The sequence below is a fragment of the Erinaceus europaeus genome, chromosome 15, assembly GCF_950295315.1.
Source record: "Erinaceus europaeus chromosome 15, mEriEur2.1, whole genome shotgun sequence".
Lineage (NCBI taxonomy): Eukaryota > Metazoa > Chordata > Mammalia > Eulipotyphla > Erinaceidae > Erinaceus > Erinaceus europaeus.
The window spans coordinates 1,265,356-1,281,397 of record NC_080176.1 but is presented as its reverse complement, the minus strand read 5'-3'; the positions used below and the strand labels follow the sequence as shown (position 1 = coordinate 1,281,397).

The window sequence follows — 16,042 nt, the reverse complement described above, 5'->3', positions numbered from 1 at the left end:
CAGGGACACCCTAGCCCACCACCCCCGCTCTGGCTCACCATCCCCTGGACCCCACGCCGCCCGGCCCCGGGTCCGAATCAGAGGCTCTGGTCCTGCCCAGGCCGCAGGTGCAGCAGACGGGCGGCTGCCAGGAAGGCCAGGCCGGTGAGCAGCTCAGCTGCGAAGCTGACCCAGCCCAGGGCCAGTGACCAGCCAAAGCGGATGTCCACTTGCTCCAGCAGGGCTGCCTCATCCAGCAGGCACAGCGCCTCCTCCAGGGCGGCCGCAGAGTATGCCATGTACACGCCCACGCCCGCCAGGGTCACCAGGGCTGGGGGGCATCAGGGTCAGCTCACCCTCCTCCTCTCCTCCCTCCTCCCTACTCTTCCCCTCTTTCTATTCCTTCTTCCTCCTCTCCCATAGGAGGTCAGCCCCCAGCCACCCCTCCCTGGAGGTGTAAGCTTCCTCTGGGGAACCCCGAGGCCCTCAGACCAGACCCCCCCCCCCCGTTCCACTCCTGGGAGCACAGGGCAAAGGCTCGGGACTAGGAGCCTCCTCCAAATGCCCAGCACCTACCTCCGAACAGGAAGAGGGTTCCAGTGATCAGGAGCAGCCGCGAGGCGCGGAGCAGGAAGCTTAGGAGACCGGCCATGGCTCCGAACACCATGAGGATGAGGCTGAGTGGCAGCAGGACCACAGACACACCATGCATGGCTGGAGGGCAGGGGGCTTGGCTCAGCACCAGAGGCTCAGCACCCAGGGACTCAGCACCCAGGGGCTCAGCACCCAGGGGCCACCATGTAGGGGCTCAGCACCCAGGGGCAGAGCACCCAGGGGCTCAGCACCCAGGGACTCAGCACCAGGGGCTCAGCACCCAGGGGCTCAGCACCCAGGGACTCAGCACCAGGGGCTCAGCACCCAGGGGCTCAGCACCCAGGGGCTCAGCACCAGGGACTCTGCACCCAGGGGACTCAGCACCCAGGGGTTCAGCACCAGGGACTCTGCACCCAGGGGACTCAGCACCCAGGGGCTCAGCACCAGGGACTCTGCACCCAGGGGCTCAGCACCCAGGGGCTCAGCACCCAAGGGCTCAGCACCCAGGGGACTCAACACCCAGGGCTCAGCACCCAGGGGCTCAGTACCCAGGGGCTCAGTACCCAGGGGCTCAGCACCCAGGGGCCACCATGCAGGGGCTCAGCACCCAGGGGCTTAGCACCAGGGGCCCAGCACCCAGGTGACTCAGCACCCAGGGGCTCAGCACCAGGGACTCTGCACACAGGGGACCCAGCACCCAGGGGCTCAGCACCCAGGGGCTCAGCACCAGGGGACTCAGCACCCAGGGCTCAGCACCCAAGGGCTCAGCACCCAGGGACTCAGCACCAGGGGCTCAGCACCAGGGATTCAGCACCCAGGGGACCCAGCACCCAGGGGCTCAGCACCCAGGGACTCAGCACCAGGGGACTCAGCCCAGGGCTCAGCACCCAGGGGCTCAGTACCCAGGGGCTAAGCATCCAAGGGCCACCATGCAGGGGCTCAGCACCCAGGGGACTCAGCACCAGGGACTCAGCACCCAGGGACTCAGCACCAGGGGACTCAGCACCCAGGGCTCAGCACCCAGGGGCTCAGTACCCAGGGGCTAAGCATCCAAGGGCCACCATGCAGGGGCTCAGCACCCAGGGGACTCAGCACCAGGGACTCAGCACCCAGGGACTCAGCACCAGGGGACTCATCACCCAGGGGCTCAGCACCCAGGGACTCAGCACCAGGGGACTCAGCACCCAGGGCTCAGCACCCAGGGGCTCAGTACCCAGGGGCTAAGCATCCAAGGGCCACCATGCAGGGGCTCAGCACCCAGGGGACTCAGCACCAGGGACTCAGCACCCAGGGACTCAGCACCAGGGGACTCATCACCCAGGGGCTCAGCACCAGGGGACTCAGCACCCAGGGCTCAGCACCCAGGGGACTCAGCACCAGGGGACTCAGCACTCAGGGACTCAGCACCAGGGGACTCAGCACCCAGGGGACTCAGCACCCAGAGGCTCAGCACCCAGGGGCTCAGCACCAGGGGACTCAGCACCCAGGGCTCAGCACCCAAGGGCTCAGCACCCAGGGGCTCAGCACCAGGGATTCAGCACCCAGGGGACTCAGCACCCAGGGGCTCATTACCAGGGGCTCAGCACCCAGGGGCCACCATGCAGGGGCTCAGCACCCAGGGGCCACCACCCCCAGGAGCTCAGCACCCAAGGTGGCAGAAGTCCTCTGTGCAGGGCCTGCAGCAGCCAGCTTCATGCTGAGGGCAGATGGAGGGTGGAGATGGGCAGGACACAGGCTCTGCTTCTCCGGGGACCTGAGGAGGCAGCACCCGGCTGCAGCGGTCAGTCACCAGCCAGTATCACCATTCCTCCATGGCCGGAGGGACATCCCAGGACCAGTGAGGGGAAATGGGGGCGTCTGGCCATCCCACTGCTGAGGCCACAGCTACCATGCTAAGAGGCAGACTCCTGCTGGCCCTGTGTCCACCGAGGGCAAGCTCTGGGGAGTTATTCTGCTGAGGGGTGCATTTGATTTCTGTTTCACTAGACAGGACAGAGAAAAATGGAGAGAGGAGTGAGAGAGATCTACAGACCTGTTTCACCACTTGTGAAACTCCCCCACCACCACAGGTGGGAGCTGGGGGCTTGAACTCGGGTCCTTGTGCACAGTACTATGTGCATTCAACCAAGTACACCACTGCCTGGCTCCGTCAAGATTTTATTTTTTATAAGAGAAAGAGAGGGAGAAGTGAGATTGGGAGAGAGAGACAGAGAGAGAGAGAGACCAGAGCTCTTACACATGCCGTGCCAGAGATCGAACCCAGGGCCTCAGGCATGTGAGGTCTGTGCCCCTCATTAGGCTGTCTCCCCACCTCCTTCTCTCTTTTCCTAGAAGACAGTGGCAGACGATTTCTGTCATCAGCTCAGCCTGGGAGGCTCGTCTCACGGTCCTCAGCCCAATTCCATCCACAAAGACCCTCTTTCCAATCAAGTTCCCAATTTGAAGGTGATCTGGGGGTGTCTGGGGTGGCTGCAGGCACAGAAGCCCCGCCAAGACTGAATAGCCCATCAGCCCTTCATACAGGGCCGTGGGGAAACTGAGAGCCAGACACCCCAAAGTCTGCTGCGGAAGAAGGAGGCAGGCGGTGGCACACCTGGTTAAGCTCACACGTTACAGTTCGCTAGGGCCCCAGTTTAAGCCCTTGGTCCCCACCTCCTCTAGTGTCTTCTGAGTAGCCACCTGTGTGGTGCTGGGGAAGGAGCTTGGGGCCTCATGCCTGCAAGTCCAGTGCTCCACCAGTGTGCCACCTCACCGGCTCCTTGTCCGTCTCCCACTCAGACAGCAAGACCCAACTGGACAAGGGTCACACCTGTCCCCTTGGCCTGCAGCAAGCCCAGTGCCGAGGAGAGGGGCAGTGCCCGAGGGCTCAGCCAGGCCCAGTCCAGAGGGGACGCTGGGGCCCCAGAACCCTGGGCTTGGTGCAGGAGGAGGGTTGCTGCCATGCTGTGGGGTCACTGGTCACACAGCCCTGGGGGGTGGGAGGGCCCTTGGGTGATGGGGCTGGACCCGCCCCTATCACTTGCTAAAGTGGCAATTGTGCCAGCCCAGCCAGTCAGCACGGCCCACCCCATCTCATGATTGGCTGAGGACCGGACTCGGAGGCCAGTCTGGTCCAATGAGAGGCAGCCCTGAAGTTTCTCAGGTTACTGGGAAAGGCCAGAGTTGCCAAGACTTGGGGGGGGGGGGGCTCAGGTGCAAGCAGAACCCCAAGAGAAAGACACTGGGGTGAGCTGTTTTCCAGTTTTGTTTGGGGTTTTACCAAAGCCTTGTAGGGCTTGAACCTGAGAGCTTGGAGCCTCTCTGTGGAACTATCATGCTGTCCCCCTACCGGGGGGGGGGGGGGGGAGATGAGCTCTCTGGACCCCTCCGGGTCACAGGCCAGCATGTCCTGGCTCAGTTTCTGTCCCTTGTCACCAAGCAGCTGCCCAGTGGCTTTGGATGGAGACTGTTTTAACTGCACTGTTCACTACCAGGACTTTCCCTCCTGCAAAAAGGATCCCCCACCCAGGAACCCAGCACCCACAGGCCATACATGCACCTCAGGGGGCTCCGGCTGGGAGGCCGTCAGCTGGCCTCTCCCCTCCTAGGTCTGTACCAGCAGGACTTTGAAAGAATGAAGTGTCTTCACACAACAAGAGTCGAGACTCAGAACCTATTCTGGGGAGAAGGAGGTTCTGGGGACCAAAGCTTTCATGGGCTGCTTTGCAGTGGGCTCGGTGGTTGGGCTGCAGGGGCAGCCTGCTGCGGTTCTGAGGATACAGTGACCCCCACCCCCATGGCAGCTGCCGCTGGAGGGGCCGCCTAGCCATGAGTGTGGCTCGCCCTCCCACTCGGCCCCCACAGAGCACTACCCTCCTTCTGCCCAGGCGAGCGCAGAGGCTCCCAGAGGTGGAGGAAACTGCCCAACAGCAGCCCCCAAGTAGATGATGAAGTCTGGGGACAGCCGCTAAGCAGACTCTGGGCCCAGCTCCCGCCCTTCTCAGAATCCTGCTGTGTGCGGGGCTGCATTTCACAAAGCTCACAGGTGGGCTCCTTTCATAAAGTTTTACAGAGAAATCTGTGCCCGGTGTCGGCAGCCATCCATCTACAGAGGTGGGATCAGAGGGCTCCCAGCCCAGCAAGGACCAGCACAGAGGCCGCACTGGAGGAAGCTGAGAGGGTGCCAGCAGGGCTGCTGGTTGTGCGGTGCATTTCACTGGCTCAGCCTGGAGCTTTTTCTTTTTTTTTAATTTTTTTAATCTTTATTTATTGGATAGAGGCAGCCAGAACTCAGGAGGGAAGGGGGTGATAGGAAGAGAGACAGAAAGACACCTGCAGCCCTGCTTCACCACTCGCAAAGCTTTCCCCCTGCAGGTAGGAACTGGGGGCTCGAACCGGGTCCTTGGGCACTGTCACATGTGCGCTCAACCAGGTGCGCCGCCACCCGGCCCTGCCTAGAGCTTTCAAATCAAAATGAGAGAGAGCGAGAGGTCATGCAAGTTCAATGTCTCTAAGAGTCAGGCACCGGGTGGGGTCCCAGCAAAGGTCACTTTGTCTTGTTTTCATTTTAGTTCTGTTTGTTTAGCCAGAGCCCTGCTCAGCTCTGGCTGACAGTGGTGCTGGGATTGAACCTGGGTGCTCAGAGCCTCAGGCAGGAGAGTCTTTTGCAGAACCCCTGTGCCAGCTTCCCAGCTGTGAAGCTTGCTTAAGAGACGTATTTGCTTTACCAGGCAGAGAACAACAGCATCTTCTGGTACGTTGAGCTCAGGGCCTTAGGAGCCCAGGCTTCAGCTTCCGAGTGCCACCTCTCGGGCCATGCACTGAGGTGACTTCTTAAAAATGTACCTGTTTGCAGAAGCCTGCCCAAACCCTTCAGGAGAAAGAGAGAGAGAGAGAGAGAGAGAGAGAGAGAGAGAGAGAGACCCCACAGCATCAAAGCCTCCTTCAGTGCAGTGGGGGCCGGGCTCAAATCCAGGTCCCACACTGCAAAGCAGGGCAAGCACAATGCCCAGGGATGCCGGACGCTGCTGGGGTGCAGACTGGGGCTCAGAGGCTAAGATGCCTGCGCCAGGAGCTCTGAGAGCCAGGTCTGAGCCGGACTCACCCCCTTCTCCCCGGGGGCAGAAACTCCTGGCCAGTCTGAGGACACCCAACATTTCTTCTGACTTGGAGCTCAGGACAAAGCACACCCCCTCCTGCCTCAGCCCCCTGAATACTCCCAGTACCCAACTGATGCCCCCTTCATGGGGCTGGGGATGGGAGTGGAGTTTGCAAGGTGGCCAGGGTGACACTGCAGCCCCCGCACCCCCAGAGCCCCAGGGACCTTTTTTAGAAATATCCCGGTGAAGCAGCTTGGCATCTGCCCAGCCCTGGCAGCAGACAGCAGTGGGAGCAGTTACACCACTGAAGGGGCAGGAGTCCACAGCGAGACTACCTCGAGACAGGTGACGTGGTTCCTGGGTGCCAACGGGTGTTAAAGAAAGAGCTTCGGTTCATTCATTCATTCACTCACTCAGCAGCAAGCCCCACTCCTAGCAGGCCACAGGTCACTTGCGTCTGTCTCCTGCCTTACTCCATGCAGTCCAGGACTCATGGCTGAGAGACAGGCCTACTCCAGCAAATGGTCCAGGGCGAGGGCCTGAGTTCAGTCCCTGCTCCACTCAAGCCAGTATGATGCTCTGGCTCCTCTTGTCTCTCTTCTCTCCCTCTCCCTCTCCCTCTCCCTCTCCTTCTCCCTCTCCCTCCCCCTCTTCCCCTATTGGGAAATGGAGTTAGGCATGGACATGTCAGAGATGCCCTGAGTGGCTGTGTACACAGACAGGCTCAGCCTGGCCTTTCGGGGAACAGACTGGCCACCCCCTCCCTCGCTCCTTCCCTCCCTCCGAGTGTGCTGGCCCAGCCCCGGGCTCCCTGTGGGCTCTGAGGCTGAGGCCAAGGTCCACCCAGGGATTCTGAGGAGTCACCTTGAACAAGACTCGAGCAAGCCCCCCCCCAGCCCCTGAATTCCTGCCTCCTCCTGCCCCTGAGTGGGATCAGCCGGCAAGCATTTCCCGCAGAATTGCCCTGGCTGCCCAGCCCTGAAGACATGACTGAGGCTGTCAGAGGTGCCTCCCCCAGGGGACCAGCCCTCCTCCCTCTAATGCCCCAGCTCTCCAGCCTTGTACCCCAAATCTTGTCTCAGCGCCTCCTCCCCTCCTGCAGCCACTGGTCCCTCAGGGATGCCCCTGCTGGACCCAGCGTCAGACTGTTTGCCAGCTAACTGCTAAACTTCACCCCAGACAGGTGGACAAGAGAGGCCCCACCTGAGGTCTCAGCCCAACCCTGCTCCCAGCAGATGTCAGAGCTCGTCCTGGGGGCCCCTCCACTCTGAATCCCTCAGGGGGTGGGATCAGTCCTGGGGTCCTCTACCCGCACCCTGGAGGGACTTACTAAGAAGTTGACGGCTTGAGTCGCTGACGGTCACGTTGTCCTGCCAGAAGGGGTTCATCAGTGGTAGGCATGGGGTCTGAGCTGCAGTGGGGGGAGGAGGCAATGGACATGGGACCCCACGTTCAACCTCGGTGCCCCTGCAGTCCCAAACCTCTGCCCCTCCCCCAACCCCTGACTGAGGACCCCCAGACCCCCGACCCCAGAAACCAGACTCTCAGAGCCCAGGGCTCCCAGCTCCCTGACCCCTCCCACCCCGTCACTGGACCCCTGGACCCTGGACCCCTGGACCCCAGACCTCCGGCTCCTGCACCCCAGTGGCTCTGGCTCCCTGGCCCCGCGCCACTCCCAGGCCACCTGATCCTGGACCCGACTCCCCCTCCCCAGCGCCCCACCCGGTGCTCACTCACCGCCGCAGGTCCTCCAGAGCCCTGAGTGCGAGCCAAGCGGCTCGGGGCGGCTGCTGTTGGTGGGCCCAGCGCGCTCCAGCCGCCCGGTGTCGATGATGTACCAGAAGTCGGTGCCCAGCGCCGCGGCCAGGAGCACGAAGCTCAGCGCCCCGGCCAGCGCCGCCCCGCCCGCCAGCGCGCCCAGCCGCACCCGCATCGCGCCCGCCGGGCGGCCCCACCGCCGCAGACCCGCCCTGCCCGCTGCCCCTGCCACCCACACCGCCCCCGCCCTGCCCGCTGCCCCCTGCCACCCACACCGCCCCCGCCCTGCCCGCTGCCCCCTGCCACCCACACCGCCCCCGCCCTGCCCGCTGCCCCCTGCCACCCACACCGCCCCAGCCCTGCAGCCCCTCTCTGCCCAGCTACACTCTCCCCAGCCAGGCGCTCCCCGACCGCCTCTCCCTGCGCCCAGCACCCTCACCGGCCCAGAGCTGGCTGAGGGGAGGGGCTGGGGGACAGGCGACCCACCCACAGCTTGGGGGCCTGGGGCCTCCCCTCACCTGGGCAAGGAGGTACAAACCAGTAGATCACAGGTAGTCTCTCTCCTTCCTGCCCCATTTCCCCTCCATCAGGTCACCAACATCACCACCATCACCACCACCATCACCACTATCACCACCACCCTCACCACCACCGTCACTCTCACCACCACCATCACCACACGACCAACCACCCTCACCACCATCACCCTCACCACCACCACCACCGTCACTCTCACCACCACCACCACCACCATCACCATCACCATCATCACCACCACCACCACCATCACCACCATCACCCTCACCACCACCGTCACTCTCACCACCACCATCACCACACGACCAACCACCCTCACCACCATTACCCTCACCACCCTCACCACCATCACCCTCACCACCACCACCGTCACTCTCACCACCACCACCACCACCATCACCATCACCATCATCACCACCACCACCACCATCACCACCATCACCCTCACCACCACCATCACTCTCACCACCACCATCACCATCACCATCATCACCACCACCACCACCATCACCACCATCACCCTCACCACCACCATCACTCTCACCACCATCATCACCATCACCACCACCATCACCACCACCACCACCATCACGACCAACCACCCTCACCACCATTACCTTCACCACCATCACCACCACCACCATCATCATCACCATCACCACCATCACCACCACCCTCACCACCACCACCACCATTACCCTCACCACCAACCACCCTCACCGCCACCACCATCACCCTCACCACCACCACCACCATCACCACCACCATTACCACCATCACCCTCACCACCATTACCCTCACCACCATCACCACCACCACCATCGTCACCATCACCACCATCACCACCACCCTCACCACCACCACCACCACCATTACCACCATCACCCTCACCACCATTACCCTCACCACCATCACCACCACCACCATCATCGTCACCATCACCACCATCACCACCACCCTCACTGCCACCACCACCATTACCCTCACCACCAACCACCCTCACCACCACCGCCACCACCCTCACCACCACCACCACCATTACCCTCACCACCAACCACCCTCACCGCCACCACCATCACCCTCACCACCACCATCACTCTCACCACCACCATCACCCTTACCACCACCATCATCACCACCACCATCACCACCACCATCATTACCACCACCATCATCGTCACCATCACCACCACTATCACCCTCACCACCACCATTACACCACTATCAGCACCAAGGGCAAATGGATGGTGCTCCATGAATTAGGGTGGGTTTACTTCAGCCTGTGATTCTCTGACATAGAATCAAACTGGGGGACGAGGGTGGTGCTCTTACGCATGTGAGCAGTGTGGTCTTGTCCCTGAAGGTGACCTGTGAGGAGGCTGCTCTGAAGGGCTCGTGTCTCTGAGTGTGTTTACCGATCTCCTGACTTTGGTCTTGCTGCTCTGTGAGCAGACTGTGTCAGAGTGAGGCAAACCCAGCCGAAAGAGAGGAGCTCCTTCTCAGACCGGGGCTCCTGAGTTTCCAGAGCTGAAGCCCACTGACTACCTTGTCCTTGTCCCCCTCTGAGCCATCTCCACCTCAAAAAAAAAAAAAAAAAACCTCTAAAGAAACCAGGCAGTGGTGCACTGGGCTGAGCACACATCACCATGTGCAGGGACCTGGGTTCAAGCCCCCACTCTCCACCTGCAGGGGGGGATGCTTTATGAGCAGTGGGGCAAGTCTTCAGGCCTCTCTTTCTCTCTGTCTGTCTATCTCCCCACACTCTCTCTATTTCTCTCCTGGAAAAAAAAAAAAAGGAAAAAGTGGCAGCTGCTGGGAGTGGTGGCTTTGAAGTGAAGTACTAGCACTGAATACCAGTGAAAACCCTGATGGAATTAAACAAACAAACAACACAAAAAAGCTTAACATCTGAGACCTAGTGTGTTTAATAAAGCTCCCAGTTCCCGGAAGCTCCTCAGCTCGTCCTACCACCAGTGACCATGAATGGTGCTGTCACCCCCAGCATCTGTGAAGTGTCTGCGGGTTGCTGATGCTGGATGCCCCCCCCCCAGAGTGTCGCTGAACTTAGGACACACCCGACCAACATTCAGCATGACGGCATCTTAGTGCACCCTTGGGCAAAGCCCCCCTTCTGAGTCCTAAGGCGGAGGGAGACAGAGGCAGCTGCAGAGACCGGTGGCGAGGGCCTTGGTGCCTGGCTGGCTTTTGGGAAGGTGCCCAGGATCTGTTGGCTGGAGATTTGTTGGTTTAATAAGTGAGCCCTGCCCCAAACTGTCTCCTGCAGGCACAGCGCTTAGCCAGTGTGGCAGCCCCATCAGGAGGCAGCCTCGGCCCCAGGCAGCTCTCGGGAGCTGTACAGGCATGAAGGCTACTGAGCTAGAGAGAAACGGCCTCTAGGGTGACAAGGCCAACTGGACTCCACAGAGGTGGCCACTGACTCACTGCTCAGGCACAGTCTCGGCCCGCCTGCCCGTTAGACATCCCGGGAGCTGGCAGTGGCTCCATCGTCTCCCAGGAGGCCACTGGCTCGCTCTGAAGAGGAGACAGTCACCCGCAGGGCCAGTGTCCCCATCACCTGCCTGGCCGGATGCCGAGGGGTGAAAGCTGGGGCTTCCCTCTGTGCTCAGGAAGGCCCCCTCCCACTCAGAGAGGAGCAACATAGGAGGGAAGGGCAGGGCCGGCAGCCGGAATGCGCCCCCCCACCCCACCCCACCCCACTCCCACCCTGCTGAGCTCCAGTCTCCACACCTGCAAAGGAGCCTAAGGAATGTCCCCTGGGGAGACGGCAGTGATGCACCAGACTCAGCACACACATAATCATGTGAGAGGACCTGGGTACAAGCCCCCCAGTCTTCACCTGCAGAGTCAAAAGCTTTGGGAGCAGTGAGGCAGGTCTGCAGGCGCGTGTGTGTGTGTGTGTGTGTGTGTGTGTGTGTGTGTGTGTGTGTGTGTCCTTTCCCTCTCAATTTCTCTCTTCCCTGTCAATAAAATTAAGTAAAATCTTTTTAAATGAAGTCTTCTTGGAGAAACCCATCCGGGCAATAGCGTGTTAGTGGGATTGCCACAGCACTGCTCTGGGAATTGTTACACCAGCCCAGCCTCTGGTAGCACACCAGCCCTGTGAGGGTTCCCTAACCTTATGATCAGTACAACTGCTATGCGCCCCCAATGTGCAGAGTTGATGTGGACAACTGGGTGAGCGTGGACACCTGTAAACACTCGCATCACCGCACCACAGCCCAGGTGACAGGCCTCCACAAGCTGCCTTGTGTCTCTTGCTCTCTGTCCTGTGGTGGGAATGCAGTCTCACACAGGCTGAGACACACCCTCCTAAGGCTTGTTTACTGCATAGCTGAGGGCCCTTCTCCCAGGCTGCCTGCCCTGTGGACAAACCTGGAACCCACTCGTCTGACTTCACACCTTACAATAGCCGTTCCGTGCCTATGGCCCTGTGACAGCCTCAGCCCCTGGTAAGCTCCGTCCTGCCCTCCACGTCTACCCATAGGACGATCCCAGGGCCTCAGTGAAGAGGGACCGTGGTTTTCCTTCACTTCCGAGTTGCAAATGGGACGTGGGGCCTCCTCCTCCTCTTTCCAAAGATGAATACTGTCTCACATTCATATAAACCACATTCTCAGGGGCCAGGCGGTGGCACACCAGGTCAAACACACATAGCACTAACCACAAGGACCTGCGCAAGGATCCCAGTTCAAGCCTCCACTCCTCACCTGTAGGGGGGATGCTTCACAGCAGCGAAGCAGGTATGCAGGTATCTGTCTCTCTCCCTCTCTCCCTCTTCCTCCTCTTTCAATTCTCTCTCTCCTATCCAATAAAATGGAAAAAAAAGACCATGGGTCAGTTGATTCGTAGTGTTGGCACCAAGCCCCAATGATAACCCTGGAGGCAATAAATAAATAAACCACAGTCTCTTCATGCATTCACCACTGGCAGGCACAGGTCCCTGTGCTACCAGCCATGGCTATTGCCGCCATGCATCTGAGCGTGCCTAGTGTGTCCATGATGGCAAGGCTCAGAGAGGCTGGGGAAGCGAGCCAATATCACACAGCCATCAGGGACTTAACCGCAGGTGTCAACCCTCTCCAGGTGGAGACATGGAGGCAAAGGCAGAGGAAGCCATGAACAGAGAGCTGGGTGTGAATGTGTGCCTCTGGACAGGAGTCAGGAAATCGGAGGCAGACTGCTGGGCCCCTGCAGCCCTCGGGGGGTGACAACAACAGCATACGGTGCTGATCCTGAGGTTTCCCTCCTGGTCAACAATGTCTCTTTCTTTAGAAATGTATGTTCTGGGACATGAGAGAGAGAGACGCGCACAGGGGAGGGGAGAGAGAGAGAGAGAACAGAAGCGGTGAGGCAGCAGGCATGTGCCCTTTGAAGCCCCCTCTGTCTGTGCTGATTTCACTCGCTGGGGGCCGATGGTGGCACAGCCGGGCAGCAGCTCGGCACCAGGCCCCAGGGATCTCAACAACCGCCTTCCCTCTGGTTCTGCAGTTCCACAGCAGGGCTCTGGTTCTCCTAAAATCAAATGGATACTTTTTAATTAAATAAAAAACAGTTGTTTTGTTTTCGTTTTACAGAAGGATCCTGATCCAAAAATATCGACTATAAAAAAAAAAAAAAGGTCCACAGAGTTGGTAGAGTTGAGAGATGAACAGGGCTGGACCCAGGAACAGGAAGCTGATTCTTATCAGGGCTCTTGGCCTTTTTTTTAATATATTTTATTTTAATTATTTTTATTTGATAGGCCAAAAATTGAGAGGGAACGGCAAGAGAGAGAGAGAGAGAGAGAGAGAGACCTGCGGCCCTGCTCCACTGCTTATGAAGCTTCCCTCTGCAGGTGGGGAGGCTGTCTGTCTGTCTATCTGTCTGTCTGCTCCCTCTGCTCCCGTTGGCCATTTCTCAGGCTTTATCCGGGACAGGGAGAGGTCCCAGAGGGACTTCCCTGGCCCCTCACCCTGGGAGGCCAGAGCAGCCCTCTCCCCTCTATAGGCTAATCCCAGAGAAGAACCCACTGGAGTGCCATGGCCCTTCCAAGCCCAGAGGCACCAAGAAGCTCCTGGATCACATGACCCCAACAGGGGCATGGGTGTGGTTACACTCCCTCCAGCAACCACAGGAGTGGGGCAGAGAGGTTCCCCCGGGCAGGTGTGCAGCAGACAGAGCCAGGGCCCCAGCTCAGCCTGAGCGGCTGTCCTTTCCGCCATCTCCCACGGTCCCCCACCCCTGCATACTGCACCTTGCCTCCCCGCTCTGACCTTTTCAGGCTCCCTGGCAGCTGCTGACAGTCTGTGCAAAGGGCAGCACTCAGCGTCCTGGGGTTCCTGTCCCCACACCTAGGCCTGGGCTGCCTGCACCCTCAGGGATATAGCCCAGGATACCTGCAGGAGGTGGAGGCACCCCCACCTGAAACAGGGAGTCCCCACAGTGACCGGTGCTCCCCTAGTGCCCTGGAGGGCCAGGCCCCAAACAGCATGAGGCGCACAGCCCAGGGACAGACCAGTCACCCCAGGGAGCCTGAGATCCCACCCCTGGCCCCCAACTGGGGCCCCACACCCCAGAGTCACAGAGGATTCAGGTTTCAGCCCCTTGGATCCCCCCACACACACACCCCTGGGTCCCACCCCCAAGACCATTCATTAGACAGAACTTCACCAAGCAGGACCCCCGATTCCACAGAAGCCCGACCCCCATGAGCATTTGTGTCCCCTACCCACCATGGACACCGCTCAGCGACAGTCTACGGAGTCTACAGGCTTCTCCAGAGAAGTCTGCCTTCCTGTTTGTTTTCTTTCTTTCTTTTGAAAGTTCAGGGCCTCGAGCGTGGGCCACGTCACCGCTGCAGCCACTTTTCCATCCAGACAGACCAGCAGACAGATGCCACACACCTGAGCTTCTCTGGTGTCGCAGCACTTCCCTCGGAACTGAGGCCACACGCACACAGTGCCAGGGTGCGTCCCCTGCCCAGGGCGTCATCCCTCCAGCCCTTTATGTCCTTATGGGTCCAGGAAAAGCATCCAGGGCCCCAATTGGAGTGATTTTAGCAACTGGTCTGCCCAGCCCAACTTTTTTTTTTCTTTGGTTTTATTTATGTATTTATTTTACCAGAACACTGCTCAGCTCTGGCTAGTGGTGGTATGGGGATTGAACCTGAGAATTCAGAGCCTCAGGCAGTGTGTTTGCATAACCATTGTGCTATCCCCACCCCAACTTCTTTTTTTTTTTTTTTCAGAAAGATGCGGGATGAGGCAGAGAGAACAGACTCCACACCTCTGGCCACGAGCTCCCCCACCACCCCTGCTGCCCATGGTGCTCCCAGGGCTCGAACCCAGGGTTTCAGGCATGGTGATGATGTGGTTCACCTGGCCCCTCTTCTGTCAGCTCTTCCAAGTGGTTGGGATCCTGTCTCTCCTCACCCTCCTCATCTCTCTTCTCGCTCTCTGCCCCCCACCTCCCCACAGTGCCAGCCAGCCTCCAGCCAGTCTCACCAGCCCCCAGCCTGCTGCAGGCCGAGATGCAGGCACTGACGTTTGTCTATAGCCGGGGTGTGCTTCCTGCCTGGGGCGCATTTAGCCACTGGTGAGGAGGACAGCTCACGCAGAAAGCAAGACTTCAGATTTTTCCTCCCCAGCTGGGAGTCGTTGCAGACGAGAACTGTGGAGGAATCCGGGGAGGTGGCAGGCAGGCCAGACTGTTCTCCAGAAGTGGGCACTGGGGGTGCTGGGATGGGATGACCCTGGCTGGCAGCTCTGCCCCGTAGTGGAGGTGGGGGCATCTCTGGGCCTCTGCAGAAGGTGCTGGCAGCTGCGAGGACTGGACCCGGCCCAGGGTGGGCTCTGCGGGCAGGGCAGTGGCCGAGACCTGCAGGCTTATGGTGGCAGCCGCCAGCAGTCCTCCTCGAGGTCCTGGGTGATTATTTCTGCTTTGCAAAATGTTCCAAGATCAAAGGAGCTGGCAGAGAGTTGTGATCACAGTGTGTTCATGGGATGTAAGGCTGGCAGAGGCGCTGCAAAGACAGGAGTCGGGGTGGGGGGGACGACAGATCACAGAGGCTGGTGCAAGGAAAGTGTATGCACGTGTCCGTCCTGTTCTTGGGGTGGTGCTGACATGGGGGCTGAAAAGGGAGGCATGACTAAGCAGGTGCTCAGAGTGGCTACACAAGGGCCCAGAGGTAGCTCAGTGGGCAGTGCACACGCCTGACTGCATGAGGCCCTGGGCTTGAGCCCCAGCACCACAGGGGAGCGCCACATGGATGGTGGACGGGGCTGTGCTGTGTGCCCTCACTGTGTCTGTCTCTCCCTCTCTCCGTTCCCCATTCTGTGTCTGTCTCTCCCTCTCTCCGTTCCCCACTCTGTGTCTGTCTCTCCCTCTCTCCGTTCCCCACTCTGTGTCTGTCTCTCCCTCTCTCCGTTCCCCACTCTGTCTGTCTGTCTCTCCCTCTCTCCGTTCCCCACTGTGTCTGTCTCTCCCTCTCTCCGTTCCCCACTCTGTGTCTGTCTCTCCCTCTCTCCGTTCCCCACTCTGTGTCTGTCTCTCCCTCTCTCCGTTCCCCACTCTGTGTCTGTCTCTCCCTCTCTCCGTTCCCCATTCTGTGTCTGTCTCTCCCTCTCTCCGTTCCCCACTCTGTGTCTGTCTCTCCCTCTCTCCGTTCCCCACTCTGTCTGTCTGTCTCTCCCTCTCTCCGTTCCCCACTCTGTCTGTCTGTCTCTCCCTCTCTCCGTTCCCCACTCTGTGTCTGTCTCTCCCTCTCTCCGTTCCCCACTCTGTGTCTGTCTCTCCCTCTCTCCGTTCCCCACTCTGTGTCTGTCTCTCCCTCTCTCCGTTCCCCACTCTGTGTCTGTCTCTCCCTCTCTCCGTTCCCCACTCTGTCTGTCTGTCTCTCCCTCTCTCCGTTCCCCACTCTGTGTCTGTCTCTCCCTCTCTCCGTTCCCCACTCTGTGTCTGTCTCTCCCTCTCTCCGTTCCCCATTCTGTGTCTGTCTCTCCCTCTCTCCGTTCCCCACTCTGTGTCTGTCTCTCCCTCTCTCCGTTCCCCACTCTGTGTCTGTCTCTCCCTCTCTCCGTTCCCCACTCTGTGTCTGT

The 16,042-nt window shown here is 59.8% G+C and overlaps 2 protein-coding genes across 3 annotated transcripts in view; one reads left to right on the top strand and one right to left on the bottom strand.

The window, feature by feature from the left end:
• Positions 1-16,042, top strand: part of ABAT (4-aminobutyrate aminotransferase) — a 114,924-nt gene that overhangs the window by 16,692 nt on the left and 82,190 nt on the right. The gene's annotated exons all lie outside the window — the stretch shown is intronic.
• Positions 77-7,584, bottom strand: TMEM114 (transmembrane protein 114). Of its 2 annotated transcripts, XM_007532410.2 has the most exons (4): positions 7,389-7,584; positions 6,982-7,062; positions 556-693; positions 77-310 (listed from the first exon to the last, which is right to left on the bottom strand). In XM_007532410.2, exons 1-4 carry the CDS (start codon positions 7,582-7,584, stop codon positions 78-80), a joined length of 648 nt encoding a protein of 215 aa, XP_007532472.2. In that variant the 3' UTR covers position 77. The 2 variants fall into 2 exon arrangements, with proteins under 2 accessions (XP_007532472.2, XP_060028257.1); XM_060172274.1 differs by lacking the exon at positions 556-693.